The sequence below is a fragment of the Lissotriton helveticus genome, chromosome 4_1 (assembly GCF_964261635.1).
Source record: "Lissotriton helveticus chromosome 4_1, aLisHel1.1, whole genome shotgun sequence".
NCBI classification, from domain to species: Eukaryota; Metazoa; Chordata; class Amphibia; order Caudata; family Salamandridae; genus Lissotriton; species Lissotriton helveticus.
The window spans coordinates 1050322430-1050345962 of NC_136063.1; the positions used below are offsets into that span (position 1 = coordinate 1050322430).

Here is a 23533-nt window from a genome sequence, read left to right on the forward strand (position 1 = left end):
GCTATACAACTTACTTTGTACCAGCAGTTTCCCCCCCTACAGGGAGAGGCCGTCCCTCAGGAGGTCTTCTCATATGGGTTAGCATTTCTCTGGGATGTCACATTCTTCAAAAGCAAACAAACTCTCCAGATATATTAAGAATCTCAGTCAGGGGGCCACGGAGAGGGCGAACCCTAGAAATATTCAATATTTATGCCAGGGGCACTAAAGGTGGTTCTCCATCTCCCACAGTTACTATCACTGAAAATGAACTCAGGCAGTGACATGATAGCATGCATGTCCTGGTCGCGGGGGACTTCAACTGTACATTTGAGCCCCTCGCGGAAGAGGACATCTTGGATATCTCCAAAGAGGATGCTAGGAGGGGTATAGCCACATTAATAATCCAACCGATATAGAGGGGTCACAACGGGCCATACAGCTGAACACCTTAGCCTTGGAATTCCGCCTAAGGGCGGCAAATGGTAGAACCATCTCGGACCCATCTGGAGCACATACGTTCAATAGGGTTAATCACTCCTCAAGGATTGACTACATCCTCTTAGACTTTAAGCTTTGGAGCTTCATGCATGATATGGAAGTCTTGGTCACTGTGGACAGTGATCACAATCTGCTCTCTCTGACCCTACACCCCTTGTGGCCGTGTGTAAACGGACCAGTCGAACCAACCAAAACATTATCAACCCAAGAAGTTTGTCCATCAAACTGCGGGAGGCGCCTTAAATGGTGTAAAGTTGTTCTGGACGAGGGGAAAGTTCAGAGCATAGGGGCCCTTTTGGCAGCTGCCCCAGTTAAAACTGGACACTATTACCCTGGATTATTCGGAAGCATCTGTAGTTTTTTGTGACACAATTAAGGCATTGGGAAACGTATTTTTAGTACAAAACAGAGGTACAGCACAAAAGGAGCGCCAAAGGCCTAAGGGCAACCCGGGCCGGTACTCAAAAAAATGCCGAAAAAAGAAATCTGCATTAATTAAAGCAGTCAAATGCAAGTCCCCCGAGCTTATTCAGTTGGCTAGGAAAGACTACAAACTGACTATTGTGGAAGCAAAGAAAGAGTGGTAGGACCAATATTGGCAAGCTTTAAAGGAGGCCAGTGCTGGGAGGGATCCTAGTGGTTTCTGGAATTTTATAAGAGCTAGGAATATCACGAATCTTATAAGAGCTAGGAATATCACCCTTATCACGTGCAATATCACTGGTCAAATGTGGTTCAACCACTTCTCGACACTATACACGAACCACCTGGATGACAGGCAGGGGCCGACCACACCTACCTCAATGGACCCCATAGGAGAGTGTGAAGGCCACCCTTTTACAGCAAAGGAAGTGGAAAATGCGATTAAATCTATAGTGCCACATAAAGCAGCAGGCCCTGATGGGATCCCGGGGGATTTGCTCCGTCTCGATTGCATCCAATGGGGGAGGCTGATTTCAACTTTACTTAATGCCATCAACAACGGCGCTGCTATTCCAGACTCATGGAAGGGGGCAGAGGTCGTCCCGATCTTTAAGAAGGGGCGCCGGGACGACCCCGCCAACCACCGTCCAATAAGTCTAATTGATTCTACCCAGAAGCTCGTTGGAAAGGTCATACTTGGGAGACTCTTGCAGTGGGTCGATGATAATAAAATTCTATCGGACTACCAAGCAGGTTTTAGGACTGGCACAGGGACCATCGAACAGGCATTTAGATTACTGCTCATATATTGGAAGGTGGTCCTAATAGGCAAAGGCAGTCTTTACCTCGCGTTTATCGACTTAAAGACTGACTTTGACCTGGTCCCCCAGGACTGTTTGTGGGGGGTATTGTCCGAAATGGGGATCCCCGCGTATATTTTGTCATTACTAGTGAGGCTCCATGTTGGAAATTTTGCACAGGTGAGGTGGGGTACACAAGGCCAGAAGTCAAATAGAATTCCAGTAAATAGGGGTGTCCGCCAGGGATGTATCCTTGCCCCCACTCTGTTCTCATTATATGTGAATGGAGTGGTGGAGCACCTGCTGAAAAATCCATCTGATGTACCTTCCCTGGCGGGCAAGCGAATTCCAACCCTCCTATTCGCTGATGATACCCTCTTCATCTCTAAGTCCCCTGTGGGCTTACAGAGCCTCCTGGACAGCTTTCAGTCCTTCTGTACTTGCAGAGGGCTTATAATTAATACCGATGAGACCAAATACCTGGTGTTGAACCCCCCAAAAAAAAACGGACGACCACCAGCCCTGAACCTTGTACCCCTGGAAAGGTTGCGGAATTTGACTATGAATATGCTACTTACCAGTATGCATCTGTTCTTGGCATGTAGGGCTGCTGACATTCATATCTATAGCATAGATCGCCGCCTAGTGTTGGGTCCGGATGATTGCACATTGTTGTCCTGGAAGAGTCTTCGAAGTATCACGAGATAGGTGGCTCCTCCCCTGGACTACAGTGCGCATGGGCATCGACTCCATCCCCAGATTGTTTTTAGCCATTGTGGCGAAGATGGAGTGTAACAGTGTGAGCGATGACCATGCTAAGAGTAAGTGTAAATTCTGCAGCCGCTACAGGCGCCGGGGAGGAGGGTGGGCGATATGAATGTCAGCAGCCCTACATGCCAAGAACAGATGCATACTGGTAAGTAGCATATTCAGTTCGAGGCATGTGGGCTGCTGAATTCATATCTATAGCATAGAATATATAGCAGTCCCTCCATTAGCGGCGGCCACCTGTGCCAGGTGCAGACGTTTGGAAAAGTGTTTTTAGAACAGCCTGCCCTACAGCTGCTTGCTGCTTGGAGTGCACATCTACACAGTAGTGTTTCGTAAATGTGTGTGGGGTAGACCATGTGGCTGCTCTACAAATGTCTTCTAAAGGGATATTTCCAAGGAAAGCCATGGAGGCCCCCAACTTGCGGGTGGAGTGGGCTCTTGGGGGGATCGTTAAAGTGCGCTTAGCCTTTTGATGGCAAATTTGAATACACTTAACGATCCACCTGGCTATACCTGCTTTGGAAATGGGGTTGCCCTTGTGTTGTGCGGAAAAGGCAACAAAGAGTTGTTTCGTCTTCCTAAAATCTTTGGTCCTATCAATGTAGTACATCAAAGCCCGTTTGACGTCAAGAGTGTGGAGCATTCTTTCTGCCACTGTCCCAGGATTTTGGAAGAACACAGGCAGTTCAATAGTCAGATTGACATGGAACTGTGAAACCACCTTTGGAAGAAATTTAGGGTTAGTGCGCAGCACCACCCGGTTGGAGTGAATTTGTATGAATGGCTCTTGTACAGTGAGCGCCTGGAGCTAACTAACACGTCGCAGTGACATAATGGCTATCAGGAAGGCCACGTTCCATGTTAAGAACTGAATCTCGCATGAATGTAGAGGCTCAAAAGGTGGACCCATCAGTCGGGTGAGGACCACATTAAGATTCCATTCAGGAGCAGGTGGGGTCCTGGGGGGAATGACTCGTTTGAGCCCCTCTAGAAAAGCTTTAATGGCAGGCACTCTGAAAAGGGAGAGATGCTGCCTGTTTTGGAGATAGGCCGCTATGGCGGATAAATGTATTCGAATGGAAGCATATGCTAGATTGCATTCGTAAAGATGTAACAGATAACAAATGATGTTGTGCATGGACGCATCAAGCGGGTCAATCTCGTGGTCTACGCAATAAATGACAAACCGCTTCCATTTTGCTGCGTAGCATGCTCTGGTGGTGGGCTTTCGTGCCTCCCGTATGATATCCATGCAGTCAGGAGGCAAGTTGAGGTAGCCAAACTCTAAGACCTCAGTAGCCAGATCGCCAGGTTGAGCTGTTGCGGATCTGGGTGCTGAATGTCGACATGGCTCTGCGTCAAAAGTCTGGGTTTGATGTGCAGCCTTTGATGCGGTACCATGGAAAGTTCTAGAAACGTGGTGTACCATGGTTGGCGTGCCCACGTTGGAGCAACCAGGATGAACATCATCAAGTGTTGCTTTAGCTTTCGTGCCACCAGCGGTATTAGAGGTGCTGGGGGAAAAGCGTACGCAAATTTGCCTGAACAGTTCATCCATATCGCATTGCCCTTCGACTGTGGGTGCGGGAACCTGGCGGCAAAGCTTTGGCATTTGGCGTTTTCCCGTGTGGCGAACAGGTCTATCTCTGGATGACCCCACTGCTGGAAGTAAGGGTGGAGCACCGATGGATGCATCTCCCACTCGTGCATTTGGTGGCTGTACCTGCTGAGCAGATCCGCCATCTGATTGTCCTTGCCTGGGAGGTGTTCCGCCATGAGGAAGATGTTCCTCTGAATGGCCCACTTCCACATGCTCTGAGCCAGATGAGACAACTGTGGAGAGTGTGTACCTCCTTGCTTCTGAATGCAGTACATGGCTGTCATGTTGTCCATCCGGATCAACACGACTTTGTTGCACAGATGTACCTTGAATGCCTTCATTGCCATGAAGATTGCCATCAGCTCTAGGAGGTTGACGTGCATCTTCTTTTGGTGCGTTGTCCATAGTCCCTGCACTGTGTAGTGGAGTACATGAGCTCCCCAACCCTGGAGAGAAGCGTCCGTCGTTAGGATGATCTGTGGAACAGGCTCCTGGAACGGTCGGCCCTTGCAAAGGTTGCGTGGATTCCACCAATGCAGAGAGTTGTATGCACGACCGGTCACCAACACTATGTCTTTTAACTGTCCGTGAGCCTGATTCCACTGACGTGCCAAGCACTCTTGAAGTGGACGCATATGTAGTCTCGCGTGCGGGACTATGAAGATGCAGGAGGCCATCATGCCTATCAACTGCATGAACACTCGTGCTGGAAGCGAGTGTTGCGGTCTGAATTTCTGTATCAGCCACTGAATGCTGTTGATCCTCACAGAATTTGGCTGCGCTGTGGCCGCCCGAGTATCTATCGTCGCGCCCAGATACTGCCGCACATGGGCTGGCTGAAGGTGCGACTTTGGATAATTCAGTGAGAATCCCAGATTGTGAAGAAGGTGAATGGTGTGGGACATGTTGGCAGCGCACTGCTGGGCCGACTTTGCTTGGACAAGCCAGTCGTCTAGATAAGGGTAGACGTGAACGTTTTGTCACCTGAGGTGGGCAGCCACTGTTGCCAGGCACTTCGTAAACACCCTGGGCACCGTGGTCACTCCGAAAGGGAGGACTTTGAATTGGTAATGCTGATTCTGAATGGTGAATCTGAGGTATTTTCTGTGTGACGGATGTAGTGGAATGTGAAAATATGCATCTTTTAGATCTAATGTTGCGAGGAAATCCCCCTGATTGAGCAACGGAAGAACCTGCTGCAGCGTGAGCATATGAAAGTGTTCTGAGAGAATGTACTGGTTTAGGGGCCTGAGGTCCAGTATGGGTCGGAGGGACCCGTCTTTCTTTGGGATCAAGAAGTACAGGGAGTACACTCCCGAGCCTCTTTGTTCCACTGGTACGAGCTCGATTGCCCCTTTTTGCAGCATGACGAGCACCTCTTGCTGCAATAAGTGCAAATGCTCTGTGGACACAGGAAGGTGTTTTGGGGGAATGGTGGGTGGAGTGGATGTTAACTCCAGACAATAACATTACTGGATAAGGTTTTTGACCCACCTGTCTGTGGTGATGGATTTCCAGACTGGCAGGAACTGTTGGGAGTCCCCCCCCCCCCCCCTGCCCCCCCGACAGGTGTTGTATGGTCGGGGGGCAGTGACAAGGCGTCACTGTTTGTTGGCGGCGGAGTATCGGGAGTTGTTGTTTCCACGACCTCTGCCCTTGGCGCTGTTTCCACGATAGCCACCTCTACTCTGTTTGTTGTATGAGGTTTGCGCACCACCTTTAGTGTACTGTGTTTGCTGTGACAGCTGGTCTCTGGAAACACCTCTATTGCTTGAGCGACGAAAAGTACTACCCCTGAACTGCTGGGACTGGAGAGCCCCCATAGACTTTGCAGTCTTGGTGTCTTTTTTTTTATTTTTTCCAGGGTGGTGTCCACCTCAGGCCCAAATAAGTGATCAGGGTTTACAGGCTGATTTAGGATGGTCGTTTGTATCTCCGGCTTGAACCCGGAGATTCTGAGCCAGGCCTGACGCCGCAACATTACACTTGTGTTAATGGCCCTGGCCGCGGTGTCCGCTGCGTCCAGTGCACACTTAATAGAAGCATTGGAGATGAGCTTCCCTTCTTGAATGAGCATCTCCGCTGCCTCCTTATATTCATCTGGTAAGTGTTGTAACAGGGTTTCAAGTGTATCATAATGTGCCCTGTCATATCTGGCCAAGAGTGCCTGCGTGTTAGAAATGCGCCAGATATTGGCCGCTTGAGCCGCCACCCTCTTCCCTGATGCTTCTAGCACCTTAGATTCCTTGTCAGGAGGAGGAGCATCACCAGTAGTTTGTAAATTTGCCCTCTTCCGGGCATTAGAAACAACTAGAGAGTCCAACGGCAACTGGCCTTTGAGTAGGTAGGGTCGCCAGGTGCCGGCTTGTACTTTTTTTCAATTCTGGGGTTTATAACCCTGGCACGTGTGGGTTCTTTAAAAATGTCTGCAGCATGTTTTAAGACACCCTTCAGCATTGGCAGAGTCTTTACGGTCTTTTCATAGGTGGAAAAGGTGTCAAACAGAAAGTCCACTTCAACAGGGTCAGCATGGAGCTGGACGCCATGATTTTTGGCTGCCCTCTCAATAAGTGCATTAAATGCCGCAGAATCCTCAGTAGGGGAGGTTTTGACAGTATACACTTGTGTCCGGGGCAGTTTGTGGATCCCGTGTGTCCGCAGCATCTGCCCATGTGTCATGCTGATCTTCAGGATCAGTATCGGCAGGGTAGTTGTGTTTATCATAGTCACCTTCTCCAGCCTCCACATCCGAATAAGTGGGCGAGATTGGAGCAGTGTCCTAAGCACGTGGATTAATCAGTTCCACAAGAACTGGGGAATCAGTGGAATCCTTTTTCTTCTTCAAAGGAATCGTGTAGGACTCCATAGGGGTAAACACACATTACAACGCATTTTTTACAACGCACTACCATTACAACGGAACTTTTACAACGCAAATACCATTACAACGCATTTATTTACAACGCATTTTTTTACAACGCAGGTACTTTTACAACGCATACCATTACAACGTAAGTATTGGTAAGTATATAATTATATTTAAAATGTTATATGTTAGGTTTTTTTTAAAGGGGTATTTTTAGGGTTTAGGGTCAGTTTTGGGTTTTTGGGTAAAGGGGTATTTTTAGGGTTCAGGGTCAGTTTTAGGTTTTTGGGTAAAGGGGTATTTTTAGGGTTCAGGGTCAGTTTTGGGTTTTTGGGTAAAGGGGTATTTTTAGGGTTCAGGGTCAGTTTTGGGTTTTTGGGTAAAGGGGTATTTTTAGGGTTCAGGGTCAGTTTTCAGTTTTTGGGTAAAGGGGTATTTTTAGGGTTCAGGGTCAGTTTTCAGTTTTTGGGTAAAGGGGTATTTTTAGGGTTCAGGGTCAGTTTTCAGTTTTTTGGTAAAGGGGTATTTTTAGGGTTCAGGGTAAGTTTTCAGTTTTTGGGTAAAGGGGTATTTTTAGGGTTTAGGGTCAGTTTTGGGTTTTTGGGTAAAGGGGTATTTTTAGGGTTCAGGGTCAGTTTTGGGTTTTTGGGTAAAGGGGTATTTTTAGGGTTCAGGGTCAGTTTTGGGTTTTTGGGTAAAGGGGTATTTTTAGGGTTCAGGGTCAGTTTTGGGTTTTTGGGTAAAGGGGTATTTTTAGGGTTCAGGGTCAGTTTTCAGTTTTTGGGTAAAGGGGTATTTTTAGGGTTCAGGGTCAGTTTTCAGTTTTTGGGTAAAGGGGTATTTTTAGGGTTTAGGGTCAGTTTTCAGTTTTTGGGTAAAGGGGTATTTTTAGGGTTTAGGGTCAGTTTTGGGTTTTTGGGTAAAGGGGTATTTTTAGGGTTCAGGGTCAGTTTTGGGTTTTTGGGTAAAGGGGTATTTTTAGGGTTCAGGGTCAGTTTTGGGTTTTTGGGTGAAGGGGTACAGGGTAAAAATAAAATAAAATTTAAATTAAATTAATTAAATGAAATTAAATTAAATTAAATTAAATACAATTACATTATATTAATTTTAAATAATATACAATTAAAAAAAATATATATACTTACCAATACTTACGTTGTAATGATATGCGTTGTAAAGGTACCTGCGTTGTAAAAAAATGCGTTGTAAATACATGCGTGGTAATAGTATTGGCGTTGTAAAAGTCCCGTTGTAACGGTATGCGTTGTAAAAATATGCGTTTTAACGTCATATATCCCTCCATAGGCTGTGCTGGTGTGATTTTTCGCTTGTAAATGGAAAGTTTACCGGTGTCGGCGTCGATAAATTGTTCCGACTGCTCCTCAAGTAGGGGTTGTCGATGCTTTGTGCCTACAACTGCAGGGGTAGGCTTCGGCCCCGTGGACACCTTCATGGACGCCTCGACGACCATCCTGGGCGCAAACGCCTTCGGCGCCACTTTCGGCGGCAGCGTGAACTGAATCGACGCCGTCGACTTTTGCGGTTTGGCGGCAGGCTTCGGCGTGGAAGTATCCTTCGGATCGACCGCGGAAGCCTTGTCCTTAATGCGCTTCAACGAGTCCGACACCTGCTTCGTGAAGGATGCGGACAATTTCGCCGACTCAACAGGTGCTCTCGAGCCACTACCATGTGCGGCCTCAAGGGTCGTAGTACTTTTGGCCTTGTCCGGCCGACGTGCAGGATCGACAGCTTTTGTAGCTCCGAGTCCCTTGTCTGTGTAGACGGGCTTCGGGTCGGCGGCCTTGACAAGCGCTTTCGGTGCCCCAGTCTTCGGCTCGACGCCCTGGAGCGACTTCACCGGTTTGACAACCTTCTTTGGCTTTGTATGCACCGACAGGTCTGAAGACGTGGAGCCGACCAAGGCGACAGGCGCTTTCTGTTTCGACGGCGCCTCTATCACTTTCGGTTTTGTCGAGACCGAAGCTTTCTCTTTCGGTTTCGATTTGATCAATGGCGGCTCCGTAGAAGTGTCCGTAGCCGGGCCCGGAGGCGAGACCGTGGATCTAGGTGCAAGATCTTGGGTAAGGCCATGTGGCGATCCCTTGACCTGAGCCTTAGCCATTGTCCGAACGGGGCATAGCTCTTCGCTTGAGCTATCTTCCGTGGCCCCATAGGCCTCATTTTCGTCTCCTACCTCGTCAACGACGTCTTCTGTATCGAGCATTTCGACGTCTGCGTCGTAGCTGGAGTCGATCTCTGCCGCTGGATTTGAAATCGGCTCTCGAACTTCCTGCTCGACTGCCTCTTCTCCCTCGGTATCGAAAATGTTTACCGGGTCAGGTGCAGTCTTGCTGGGCCCCCTGGCGCGCCAAAGTCGAATCGTCTTCTTGGAGCGAAAACGAGAACAAGCCATACAGTTGGCTTCATCGTGATCCGGCGACAGGCACTTGTTGCACACCGGGTAGACATTGATGTGGGGATACTTCGAGTTGCACACAGGGCACCTTTTGAACGGGCTCCGTTCCATGATGCGTCGTCGAAGAAGGCTTGTTGCGTCGACTGGGCCTCGAGCACCGAAGAGCCACGCGACTCCTCAGGATGTCCGACTCGGGAACCGAGCCGGAACAGAGCTGGGCACCGAATGAAAGACAATACCGACGATATAGGAAAGGCCCGTGGGTCGAAAAGAAAGTTTCTACAGATTCCGAACTTGAGTGATCAAATATGCATCGGAACCCAATGGCGGGAAAAAACTATCTGGGGATGGAGTCGATGCCCATGCGCACTGTAGTCCAGGGGAGGAGCCACCTATCTTGTGATACTTCGAAGACTCTTCCAGGACAACAATGTGCAATCATCCGGACCCAACACTAGGCGGCGATCTATGCTATAGATATGAATTCAGCAGCCCACATGCCTCGAACTCTAGGTATCCGCATATCAGATACAATGCAGTGGAAGCCACACTTACAAAATATGTTACTAAGCCACAAAAGGGTAGTGGGGGCACTCCTTAAGGAACAGCGTTCTTCTTCAACCAAACCCATCGCCCCGGTTATTGATATTTATAAGGCGAGAGGAGTCATCTCGGCTCTTTATGGGGCAGAACTGTGGGGTACATGCAATATAGATCAGCTTTCTAGATCTGAGAACAAATTCTTTAAGGACCTAATGGCACTCCCACAAAGTACCTCTACGGTACCACTGCTACTCGATTTGGGGTGTTGTTCGATTAAAGACCAGGCTCAAATCCGACCGCTCCTACTATGGGCTCGGTTATGGCGAGTCCCAGAATTAGCAAAGTATGCGGATGGTTTAATGGAAGTAATGTCGATGTTGGGTTGGTCCAAAATCAGGTGGCTAAAAGATGTCAAATTTTTGCTTGGCGAGCTGGGCCTTGGGGATGCTTGGGAAACTAGATCCGCTCCCCCCAAAGCGGTCTTGAAGAATCTTTATTGGAGTTGGGTATCCAGTAAAAACAGCTCTGACTCTATACATGGTAGAGCAACTGTTGACTTTCTGAGGATCAAGGATGTGGCAGTTCAGGAACCCTACCTCGATATTATTTTGAAGCCCACTGACAGGGCCTTGTATTTTAAATTCAGGGTTGGAATCCTTCCAGTATATGAACTGACTGAACGCTGGAAAGTTCCGTTTCAAACCTTACCCTTTTGCCCAATTTGTCAGACCAGAGTAGAGTCCGTTGCTCATATTTTGTTCGCATGCCCGGCATACAAATCACCGAGGAACTGCTGGTTAAAACCATTATGCAGAGAACTGGGCACTAGACATCATATTGTAGTATTGCGAATCCTGATGTCAGATACTCAGTCACTCTATGCGTGTGGACTGTCAAAATTTTTAAGATGGGCTTGGTCCATCAGATACAAAAGGCTTAATGAAATTATTTAATTAGTGATTTTATATTCAATTCTATTCTGTCTTTTTATACCAATTGTATAGTATTTTTAACTAAAATTGTAAACTGAGTATTGCATCATTTGTTGATATCAAATTACTGTATAATGTTATGCTTTTAAGATATGTTTTTATCGAAATAAAGCCTTATACCTACCTACCTACCACATGTGGGAGCCACTGAGATGAGGGTGAGAGATGTCTGCCGAAGTTTACGAACCACAAACGGAAGCGGTGGGACAGGTGGAAAAAGCATAAGCAAATATCCCAGACCAACTCATCCATAGTGCGTTGCCCCTGGACATTTATTTGGCGTTTTCTATTGGGGTGAAAATGTTTATCTCTGGGTGATCATAACACAGGAAGTATTGAAGGAGGACTTGCAGGTGGACTTGTCGGCGCATCATGTTGAGGAGATCTGAAAAGTTGTTTTCCACTTCTGGGAGATACTCAGCTAACAGGTAAATGTTGTATCGGAGAGGCCACTTTCAGATGTTATGGGCTAGATGAGAGAGCGGACAGGGCCTGGTGCCAGACTGCTTTTGCAGACAATACATGGCAGTCATGTTGTCTGTTTTTATTAGGACTACTTTGACAATTGGGTCGGAGAATGCAGGCTTTCAGCACTAGAAGAAATGCATGCATCTCTAGTGGATTGATATAGAGAGGTCATTGGCTGGGTGTGCCACATCCTTGTACAGTCAAATCTTGTGAATGCGCTCCCCAACATGTGAGGGAGGTGTTGTTATGTCTATCTGCGGAACTGGGTCTAGGAAAGGCCATCCTTTAAGGAGATTGTTTCTGTTCCACTATTGCAGAGAGTGGCAAACTTGATGGCAGACCAACTCTAGATCTTACTACTGACCTGCTGAGTCCACTGGTGCGCTAAACACTCCTGCAATGGACGCATGTTGAGTCCGGCATGGGGTACTAGGACTATACACTAAGCAGTCATACAGAGGGGACGCATAACTGTCCTCACTGTTATCTGCTGATGAGGCTGGAACTGGGGAACGATGGCTTGAAGGATTGAAACTGGGCAGCATTGGGGTAAGCTATTCCCCGTTGTGAGTCAAGGATGGCTCCCACTGCATAGACCGTAAAACCCAGTTGATCAAGTAGGTTTATGGTGGCCTGAGTGTGTTGGAAGCACTTCTGACAGGTTGCCTTTTGATGAATCAATTCTCTAAATATGGCAGAAACGTGTATGTTTTGCTTGCACAGGTGACCAGCTACTACTGCAAGACATTTGGTGAAAATCGTAGGTGCACTTGAAACCCCAAAGAGAAGCACTTTGAATTAAAAGTGCTGTCCGTTTATTATGAACCTGAGGTATCAGCAAATGGTCAGGTGAATAAGCATGGAGCCCAGAGACCCTTACGGGTGATTGTTCGCACTTTACAAATGTGGATTATTATTATTATTCAGCAGGACACCAGAGTTTATGCCTCTAAATATAGTGTCAGCCGCATCGATGGCACAGCGCATTGTGGTTTCTGAAGGATTAAGTTACATACCTTGTATCTTTTCTTAGTATGTAGTGCTGTAGATTCACCTGCTGTGCAAAAGTATGCCATCTCTTATTGGGCTCAGATGATTACAAGTTGTTTTTGTTTGAAGAAGTTTCTTCGAGTCACAAGGTTATGAGACTCCTCCTTTTGATGATAGTGCGTATTGGGCATCAACTCGATTGCCAGATTGTTTTGGGGCAAGTGGGTGAGAATGGTTTTGTAGTATGTATAAGTAATGTGATGTCCATGCGAGTAAAGTAACTTAAAGTCTGTAAACTACAACCTACACAGAGTTACAGGGAGGACAGAGAGCACGTGATTCTACAGACCTACACACAACGAACAGATGCTTACAGGGTAAGTAATATAATCCGTTCGAGGCATGTGTGCTGTAGATGCGTATGCTGTGCATGGACTGTAAAGCAGTCCTCCTCCATAAGCAGTGGCTAACCTGTAGGGATTGCAGTTGTTTGAAATAATCTACATAGAACCGCTTGGCCCACATTAGCTTGCTGATGGGCTAGCACATTTACACAGTAATGTTTTATAAATGTGTGCAGTGTAAACCATGTAGCTGCTTTACATATGTCAGTCATAAGGATTATGTTACTTACTCTTTAAGCAGCTCTGCCTATCAGGTCATGGTAGATAGTAGTAACATCTGGTGGAAAAGGTTTAGTGGGATATAGAAATGGGTCTGTCTCTGCATTGTAGGAGTCCCACGGGTCAATATGCGGTGGGATTCAAAACTCACATCCCTCTTCTCTCCGTCGCCTCGTGAAGGACTGAATGGAATTTTCTGGAGAGTGCGGTGTGGGTTATAAAAGTGAAGGTGGTGGTGACTGCGTGTGATGCTCAGGTGTTGGTGGTGGGCTGATGTGCACAGAGCTTGTGACTTTGTCTGCCCTCTTTCTCTACTTTGGTGGTATTGGGGCTTTCAAAGCTTCTTCTAACGATAATTGTTTCAGCTGGCTGTGCACCGGAATGAGGAGGTCCCGTAATGATTCGGCCAGTGTCCAGGTGTATCAAAATATGCTTTTGTTCTGAGTCTAACTACTGTTGCAGCCGTTAAAGCTCTGGTTCTACAAGTTCGGAACCTTGTGCATGTTTGACAAAGGTAAATGATTTCGGGTCAGACATCGAAGTTTGATGCTGTGCTGGTATTTCCAGTGCCTAGAGCTTCAGGCCCAATAGTGGAATTATCAGCACAGAGGTGGAGCAATGTTTCGACGCATAAAGTCGGCTCAACTCCGACCAAAGAGGAATCAGTTTGGGAGCATGTAGCCTGTGCTGTTTTTTCGGGACAGAACAAAGGCAGGAGATGTCCGATACAGCCAGTTGGTATCGACCATGGCCCGTAGGCAGTGGTTACCCAAGAACAGTCTTTTGCCGGTCTGGGATAGGTAGGCGAACCTTTGTGGTGGTCTGCTGGGGTCGGGGCGAAGGTGGAGGGTACACAGTACTCACAAGTTGACCTTGAGTGAGATCCTGCATGTCCAGATACTGTAGGAGAAGGTGCCCTCACGGGTTGACCTGGAGTGAGATCCTGCATTGTCCAGATATGGTAGGAGAAGGTGCCCTCATCAGTGGCCCACGCTTGGGCCTATGCATCTTCTTTAAGGACTTCACGCCTGAAGAGGTCTGGTGTAGCTTTGATGCTGCAGCAGAAAATCTTGACGATTCGAGTTTGACAGTCCTGCAACGTCTTTGTTTACTGAAATGATTTGTAGGCCTCACAGGTAGCCTCCTGGTATTCAGGGGAAAGGCACAAGTTACATACCTGGTGGAGATTGTTGCATGGGAACTTGGCATGGAAACGTGGACATATTCGGAAAGGCATCGTTTCACCACCAAGTAGACTTGGAGTGGAAGGAACATAGAAGCAATAAGATAAGTCAGAAGGGCGAAGGACTATGGTGGTTGCAATAGACTGGAGTCGCCCCAACGAAGACGACATCGATAAACTAACTAGGGAGACTGGGGACAGACTAGGGAGACTGAGAACAGCCGAGATCAAAAGCAATACAGGCGGTAGCGTTTGGAAAGAAGAAACAAAGATGGTGTTGAACCAGAGCAGAGGAACACGCTTCAGAACCCACATGAGGAAGAAAACATTCTAACAATGGAGTCGATGGCTATGAGCATTACCAGCAAGAGGAGTAGTCACTACCTCATGATTCGAAATACTTTCTTCCAAGAAAAACTACTTGCACACATCCAAGCTCAACAATAGATGGCAGTATTATGCTAAGCATGTGTATCTTCAGACACACACACCTCAAACAAATACATTACACTAATTTAATTTTAGCTCCCAATAGGTACTAGCTTTATTTATTGTTCTTTTAAAATAACCATGTTTTGCAGAATAGCTATAGAATCCAACACGCAGATGGGCAAGTTTAGAATTTAGATGAGCAATCCATGATGGCGAACTTGGTTATATTTTCAGACAAAAAGTTTTCATAACAGTATTTATATATTCACTAAATGCACAAAGAGACAGACTTACTTTTGTCAACCATGGCTGCTGGTTCCTCACTAGTAAACTGAGTAACTGCATGCTTCATTCCTGCAATTACAATTAAATTCAGATTAGAATAAAGCATACTAAAAAAAAAGAAATTGAACAATAAAACATGTACTCACTTTTCTTCCTTCGTTCCTGGTGAAATTCTTCAAGTTTTGCCTGTTAAATTAATTAATGTTTTGTTACTATATGGGACAGTAAAAAGACATTTGTTTTAGAAACCCACAATTGCCACTGAAAAACAAAACTCCCAGGCAAAAACACTTACAGGGATAGAGCGGTAAAAGGGAGGTGGCAGTGTTGATAGCCCATTACTTAAGCACTTAATTATCGTAATGCATAAAATATTGCACAGGGAGCATATGTAAAGCATATAGTAAAGTAATATGTAAAGCATATAGTAAGTTGGGAAAGTGAATCTTTCCCAACTTAGAAAACACCTTAATTCAATTTTCCATGAAGATGCATTCAATTTAGATTTTGTACAAATAATGATAAACCTGTGTTTTCTTCAATTCTTTCTCAATAGTTTTCTTTTCCACCTTCAACTGTTTCATGTCGGAACTGTGTTTTGCTGCAGCATCTGAAAATAAAATAGTATGTTAATAAGATTATATCGATTTCTTTTTTTAAGAGTGATGTATGCACAGTTTAATGTTGCACCCTATTCAGATTATATTTGTTTTGCTTTTAAAAAAGATGTATGCAAAATTGAATGTGGTGCTGTGTCAGAAATTCTCCGCATCCAACTTATTTTGAAAAGTGATCACAGTGCAGCACTAGTAAGCTGGTCATAAGAATTGTTCCATGCCAGTCAGTCAATTGCACTTTATTCGATTCGTTAAAATCATAAAAGCAATAAAACATTTATCTACAATATAAAAACACTAATTTCATAATATACACAATCATTGCAAAATCAATAATAAGACATACAATAGTGACAAATGCAGGTCTAAAGCTAAAGAGTCTGGGGCTACAGTTTCGTTATTCCCGTATACCTCCCCGAAATGCCTCACCCACTTGTCGTCAGGAATAACACATTCAGACGGCGTGTTGTCCCCCTCTGAGAAAAAAGGGTGATTAACTATGGCCCAAAACTGTGAGCTATTGTGCAAAACCTCACAGGAAAGCAAATCTTCCCAAGCTTTCTTTTTGATGTCATTTTTCCTCTCATTTACAATTGCCTTATACTCTTTTCTTAATCTGGCCACCACAACCCTATCTCTCGGGGTTGATTTTAAAGCTGTTATTAATGCTTTATTAATGCTTTGTGGGCTTTGGAACACTTAGCATCAAACCAGCGATGCTGTTTGAACCCGCCCTGTAGAGGTTTAGCCGTTAGAGCTCCAGCAACGTGGGAGCATATACATTCAAAGGCCTTCATCACTTCTAAGGGGGTAGCCTGTTGGTTCTGGCAAGTAGCCGTATGGCCTTCAATGGTGGGCAGTAACTTGTCCATAAAATCTTCAGGGACCACTTTAGCCCAGTTAATCCTTCTTCCTTTATCCACAAGGCGTAGGGTATGACCAATAGCCGGGGGACAGGGCTTAACCTCCCGATGGACTCCCCATTGCATGATTAGCTGAACTGGATTATGGTCACTGTGAATTGAAACAAGAGCTTTATAGGACAATACTCTATATATTAGACCCGGAGTCATGAAAATATAATCTAAAATTGAGACAGGGTCAGATCCTTTGTATGTAATCGTTCTGATCCCTCCCTCGCTAAGGCAGGGTTCATATAGGTTCCAGCTAGCGAGGGCTTCCTCAAGAGCCTCTCCTGCCTTGGTATGCTCAAAGTGAGGTGCCATTGAACCCATTTGACCCTACTGATCACCTAGAAAACATGATTCATTGCAAGGGTGTACATTAAAATCTCCTAATAAAACTCTCTCATAATTAGTGCAATTCGTTTGACTGTACAAATGAATGCATTGTTGCAGATCAACTACGTGGTCATTTCCCCTATCCCTATCCCAAGAATTATAAAAGTTAATGAAAAGAGTTATACTATTTGATGGAGTGATCCATTCAACAATTAAGATGTTGGGTGAAGTGCTCGGGACTTTCTTAAAGCTGCCTTTGAGGTTGAGAGAAAACAAAAGGACGAGACAGCCCTGCTGGTAGGGCAAAGAGCGAGGAGTTGCTGGGATAGAATAAGATAAATAACCATCTAGCCAGGAATTGGGTGATATATCCCATGTTTCCTGGCATGCTATAATGTCATAGCTGTTGACGAAATCAATCCAAGATGGATCCGCCCTCTTTGATCATATCCCAGCTACATTCCATGTTATCAGTTTACAGACTGTTACCTAATTTAAATCGTGGGGCTCTAGGGTAACTGACTGAGATGGTGGTAATTGTCAATCAATTTCTTCAATATCAGAGAGGGGAGAAAAGCGATTGCTTACTACTACCCCTCCTCCTGCCCCATGGGTGTGTGTATGTAACAGGTTTGGTGCGGCGTTTGTTCCTAGATTTCCCATATTTTGTTGCCCTATAGATCTCGTTGAACTTGCCCCGGTTGCAGCTGAAGACCAAGTTCTGCTGGGTATGCCCGAGGTTTCAAGACAGCGATGTGAAGTATGAGGTGGATAGAAGAACCCCAATGGGACTGGTCTCATGTAGGCTGCCCCCTCCAAATTGGAACCATCCCAAAAGAGTTTTTCAGCCTGGTCCGGTCGATCAAAATTTACAACTACACAATCCCCCTGCACTAACTTGGGGCTTTGCCCTATCCAACCCACCCTATTGGCGGATAAGACCCTGTCTGCTAACTGGGTCCCACCACTGCTACCCTCTGCGCACCATGTCATAGCCTTTCTTAATAGGTCGGTGGAAGTTTCTACCATACCCTCTGCTAGGGCAGGTACGCCAATGAAGATAGCTACTAGTGGGGCTGCCTCCGGGAGTAGATTAAGATGCAGCTTACTTCCTCTATTCAACCTAGTAGGAGCAGGTTTTCTTGGACAGATGTTAATATTTGTGTTAGCTGGAATGATCCCCTGTACAGGACCCTCCAAGCGGGGAGAAGTAGTCAATAAATTAGTAGGTCGTGCTCCAACGGGCGCGGTATTCTCCCTGATAAGAGGCAGATGTTGATCTGAAGTTCTATTGGGCATATCAACAACAGCATGGATACCAGGGGCAACAGTGTCACCTTTTAATAAAATTGGCACAGAGGACAGATCTTTAATGATTTTATCTATTAAGGAGCATTTCTTTAAGAGACCTGAAAGGCAAGTGTTCAAGGTGTCCACAATGTCTTTAGCAATGTCTGCAATCAGGGGCTCAATCCTTGTGCAAAAGAGCGCCTCCAACTGATCACCCAGACATGAGTCAGTCCCCACTTGTGGGGTCGTACTGGCCACCGCCTTCTTCCTCTTAGCAGGATCCCTTTTAGGGCTTTGGTCCAGGATCAAATCCCTCTGAGTTGTTTGAAGTGGGGACGTGTCGATAGTAGGAGGACAATCCGGTGCTGCCACCACGGGTTTGTTTTTTAAGATAACCACCTCAGGAACTAGGGGAATAACAGGGCCTCTGCCATTGTCAATGAATTGTGGTGCCGCGGATGATAAGGAGGATGAGAGCCCCAATTCATGTTCGGCGCTAGCTATTTCCTTAGTTAGCATCCCCACAGCCGAGGATAGATATGAAATAATGGACTCTGAATGTCTCGGCACCATGGCTCTTTTGCCCCCCTCCTCCGTAGTAACAATGTTCTTGCGCTTACCCATTGATGGATGTCAGGGGACTGGCCCTGCCCTGCCTCCTTCTGCCTCTGATGGCCACTGATGGCCCGCCCTTTGCCCGGGCTTTTGCCCGGCGCCGTCCGCGACGCGGAGGAAGCTGTGTGTATTTAAGCGCCTCCAGGCACGCTGCATGGGAAGTGGGCGGTGCGGTGCTGCCCTCCCAAGGCAGGCTTGGAGCTGTAGTTCGACCCACTCCGCGGCCGAGCGATGTCACAAGCTCGGCGGCGGGGGCTACCACAGCGTCGGGTCCCCAGAGGTGTTTTCTGCCAGGTGGTGGGTCGCGATGTGGCAAGAAGTGTTACCGCCGCCCCTCAGGCACTACACAAGTGCGTCTCAGCCCCCCATGCTTTTTATGCCAATAATGTTCCAAGTTGCTAATACATAAATACATAAAAACAAACCAGATGCCGCAGAGTGATGACATATACAAAGCATCATCATGCATACACACATATGGTTAATGAGGAAATGGGGTGTATTATATGGTGTAGGTGTGCGACCCCACCATCTAATACACTTACCAGCCTCTTTAGCCCCTTTAGACCTGGTAGGTTTTGTCAGCTCAACCCTGGGTAACTGTGGCACTCATCAGCAGGACTTACTCTGTTGTGTAGTTCCTATATTACCTATTCAGTATCTGCGCGTTTTGGATAACAAACTGTGGGTTTGGTGGCAGACTGATTCTGTGCACCCCCACCAGATATGTTAGCCTGTCTGTATTAGCTAGCTCACAATGCCACTAGAATCTCCTCTTATCGGGGAGAGAATAGTCTCTGGCAACCTCAGAACATGACAACCCTGATCCTCCAGGATCGTGGAAACAATATACTACTTTTCGCTCAGTCACTCGTGCTCACTTAGTTTGTCTCAGAGATACACAGAATAAACATACTGGGCATGTCCATGAGAATTAATTGAACAGTTGGTATTCTAGCAGAGAATAGATGAGCTGCAACAACCATTAGACAGTAGTAGAGATATAGGATTGGCATGAATATATACAAGTACATAGAATACATGATTATAAGTGTGTCCTCCTATTATGCCTCCCTAACTAGATGTACCTAAATTTACCTAGTATCTGTGTAGGTGTTATGCTGAGAATCCCTCTAAGGTATAGTCAACCCCATTACCTGAAAATTAGAGAATGTGGAACCCCGTCCTGGTCTCCAGTTGGACACCCCGCAAGAGATGTTAGACCACTGCTAGCTGGAGCGTGTGCGTGGAGGAACCTCAGCGTCTCTGGTCAGTGTGTCAGCTGGGAAGTCACAAATCTCCTCTGTCTCTCTAAGCAAGACATGATGTGTATATACCCACAGATCTCCCCAGGGGTCCTACCATGCTGTGTTACTGTGTCGGCCTAAAGGACGACATCAGCCCTGAACTTTATACAGAGATATTATACAGGAGATGTCAGTCCTGCTGTTAATCCTGCTGTGCTTCCAAGAGCCTCATGCATAATGTATGGGATTCGACTAGGGAAAAACCTGCGTTTCTGAATGCAGTGTCGTATCCCGGTAAAAGGTCAGTGCCTAAGAACCGTTATGTATGTAATGTAGTGAAGAATGTAGGTAAATGGTTGTGATGTTACCTGCGCCTATATAAGGTACCTATATGGAATATAACACCCACTCCTCTTCCGACTGGACGACATATGTGACCTATAGTGTGATGTATTCCTATAGGTTCTGAATCGATCCCCCTATTCCTGACCCTATTCTGGTTAAGCAAACCAACAAGTTAACTAACAGTCAGCCCATGAGGCAGAAAACCCCCATGATGCAGATACCGTTATCTGACGCAGTCACACTACGGCACAGGAACGTGTTATCTGATTAGGTCATAACGCTTGCGATCTAATTAGACAAGCGATATTCCTCCAGCCCCTGATAAGGCATACGGAGTTCTCATAACAAATCAAACCTATGACAACCTGGGCAAAACCCTGCGGCCATTGTTTTGATTTCACCGAGAACTTCAGTAAAAGAATGTGCTAACGAGCAAGTCGTATGACATCCTTATTGACGTATCTATGTCCATCCTTACGTCAATCTCGGCACCTTAAAGGTATAAATATTACCGATATTGCCCTATGCAAACACACGCATGGTGACGAGACGGAGCAGCCATACTTGCCGAAGCGAAGAGCAGAGCAGACCCCGCTGGCGCAGCCCCGCCTTCCTGACGCGCTGAGAGAAGCTGCTTTCTCCTGCCGACAAATCCAGCACCGGCGTTTCTGGGTAGCCCTCGCAGGCAGCCTGGAATATCGAGACCAGAGACGAGAGATACCATCCCTCATTCAACCTAGATTCCAGGTACAGAACTGAATAACCCCTCACAGAGAATTCCTTAGTTATTCACTTGGCAAAAACAAACTTAACTTAAACTGTAACTTTCTATTCCCGCCCACGTATTAGACTTAGGTCAGGTACACGGGGTAGGCGTATTTAGAAACACCAGTTGAGTACGTTTAGTCAAATGTATATGTGTATGTAATATATTTTATTCGTTTTAAACATCTTATGGCTTAGAAACCATATCAATGTTTTTACAGTATTATTTTATACTATTGCTTTTAATGTATGCACTTTACTTAACTATAAGTATTGCAATAATATCGATCCATTTCTCTTGTATGAGAAAAGAGACTGATCAATAAATAACACCTTTTTATTGAACACGCCCGTCTCTTCCTTTTCTCTACAATCTGATGAGACTAAGAATGCACGTACTGACTGAGTAAAATAAATTGCCTTTTGTTCACACGACTCTCGAGATATACTCTTGATTAGGGGAGAGCAAAGTTGTCATGTTCTATGGTTGTCAGAAACTAAATCCCTTCTTGTCTAATCAGGGAAGTTAAGTCCTTCCTGAACATTCGAGAAAGTTTCTAGTGAACTCTGAGCTAGCTGGCAAAACCCAAAACTTTAAGTCTAGTATCGACAGTAGTAGACCTAGTTAACGTCTGGTCTAGGCCTTTATTGCTGTAGGTATTATTCCAATGCGCAGAGCCTATTGGGATGATAGGAACTACACTACAATAGCTTACTACTAGCCTAACTAGATATAGGTATGCTCAAAGTTCATAAAACATTTGTTTTGCTAAAAAGTTTAAAATTTCTAAAACAAACTTCTAAAAAGCATAAAAAATGTTAAAAGATTTTTTTTGCTAACTGTAGCTCTAAAAGTGTCCGTATTTATAGTCTGAACCACTATAAGCATTAGAAAGCCATTTATGCCCAATAAATTAAAGGAATGTCAATTTTGTTCTGACTCCCAAATTTGAGCTTGTTTACAAAAGGGCGAATGTCTTCCAGCACACAATGAGCCAAAATTAGACAAATGTTTATGTGTCCTGGCTGGTAGACGCAACATTTTTGTTGCTTGCTTCCGCAGTAGACGGCCCCTGTAGCACCTCGCAAAGCACGTCAATTGACTACAGATTATGTTCTACGCTGTCCACAGCCGGTGCTGGGGCAGCCTGTGCGCCATTCAAAGCCTGGGTGTCAGTGGAGGAGCCGGTGTCCATACCAACAGGTGCAGTTACTACCTGCTGTGGCTCAAGAAATGCTGCCATCACCATTGGAATTCGCTGGGGATATTACAGAACATGGGCCGTTATCGGGTCTAGAAAAGCATTCACGTCCGGTTGCACAAATGATTGGAGTGTCAAACAAAGGTCTAACACGCATTCTCCGCAAAACAGGCATCGGAGGACAGGCAAGATGCAGTCCATCCTGACTGGTCGAAATGACAATAACCAAGATGCACTTGGTTCTCTTAGGTGAGGCGTGCCTTGATGTTATACAATGCGGTCACGATATTTCTGCTTCAGGAGTGCTTCTTCCATCTCCTTGGTGACTGAACCATCCATTGCGTCGCAGATAGAATACAATCAGGATGCCTGCTATTAGAAACAGGATTAGCGGAAGCCCTCCAAAGATGCTTCCGAATATGGAGTTTATGAAGTTTGGGATAACTCCAAGCACTGTCTGAAAGGTGCCTAGAAGTCCAGAACCGATGGTCTTAAATAGGTGGACAATGCAAAGTCGTACATGTTAAAGATACAATTTACCTTTTCTACGAAATGGAAAGGGCAGTTTGTATGAATAAGCGCCTGTATCTCTGCTGAAGACCTTGCGATCTAGAGATCAAACGTCTCTTGAGGGGAGGTTAAGGGCACATACTCCTGTAAAAGCATGGCTTTCATTCTGCTTAGAGTATCAAACTGGTATTAAAGAAATATTCAGTGAAGGCCATAACGGCGCCTCCCTGACTATGTGTCGGTGGAAAAAATACTTGCATACAACAAGTAACCCTGGAGCTCACGGTTACCAGATATGCAATGCCCGGAAGCATTCTGTAGCAGCCTTGATCGTTCAGCATCAAGTAACTCCCATTTGAAAGTAGCCCGAATGCTGCAGTAATCACTGCAGCTGGAGAAACCCTCAGATGACGGGACAAGTTTGCTACAGAACCATTACGTGCTCCGTGCAGCATTATATCCTGACATATGAGTAATCCACTTAAAGCCTTCTTGCAGTTAGTACCACTTAAAAACACTTCTCGATCCCCACTCCGACATCAAAATCTGTATGGTAATTCCCAAGATTCCTTAATGAATTTGTTAACCATTTTTTGATATTTGCCTGCCTGCTTTTGTTCAAGGCAATACTGAAACTTAAAAGTAGTGACCGGTAGAGTTATGTGGCCATGGATTAGCCGTTCTGTGGACGATGATTCTGCCACTGTAAATGGTAATCTATCCAGTTTTTCGATACGCAGCATTGTATATTTTGCTCCCATTTGTGCCATTTCTATCTGTTTATCTGTTAGATTATATTCAGAAAACAGAGATGTGTTGTTGATAAAAC

General features: G+C 45.8%; 1 protein-coding gene across 3 annotated transcripts in view; it reads right to left on the bottom strand.

Moving 5' to 3' along the window:
* ICE1 (interactor of little elongation complex ELL subunit 1) overlaps positions 1 to 23533 on the bottom strand; it is a 1011762-nt gene that overhangs the window by 702203 nt on the left and 286026 nt on the right. For all 3 annotated transcript variants that reach the window (XM_078687642.1, XM_078687643.1, XM_078687644.1), the window contains 3 exons: positions 15400 to 15482; positions 15019 to 15058; positions 14882 to 14941 (listed from right to left, as the gene is read on the bottom strand). In XM_078687642.1, coding sequence (XP_078543768.1) covers positions 14882 to 14941; positions 15019 to 15058; positions 15400 to 15482 — 183 coding nt within the window. The remainder of the gene's footprint in view (positions 1 to 14881; positions 14942 to 15018; positions 15059 to 15399; positions 15483 to 23533) is intronic.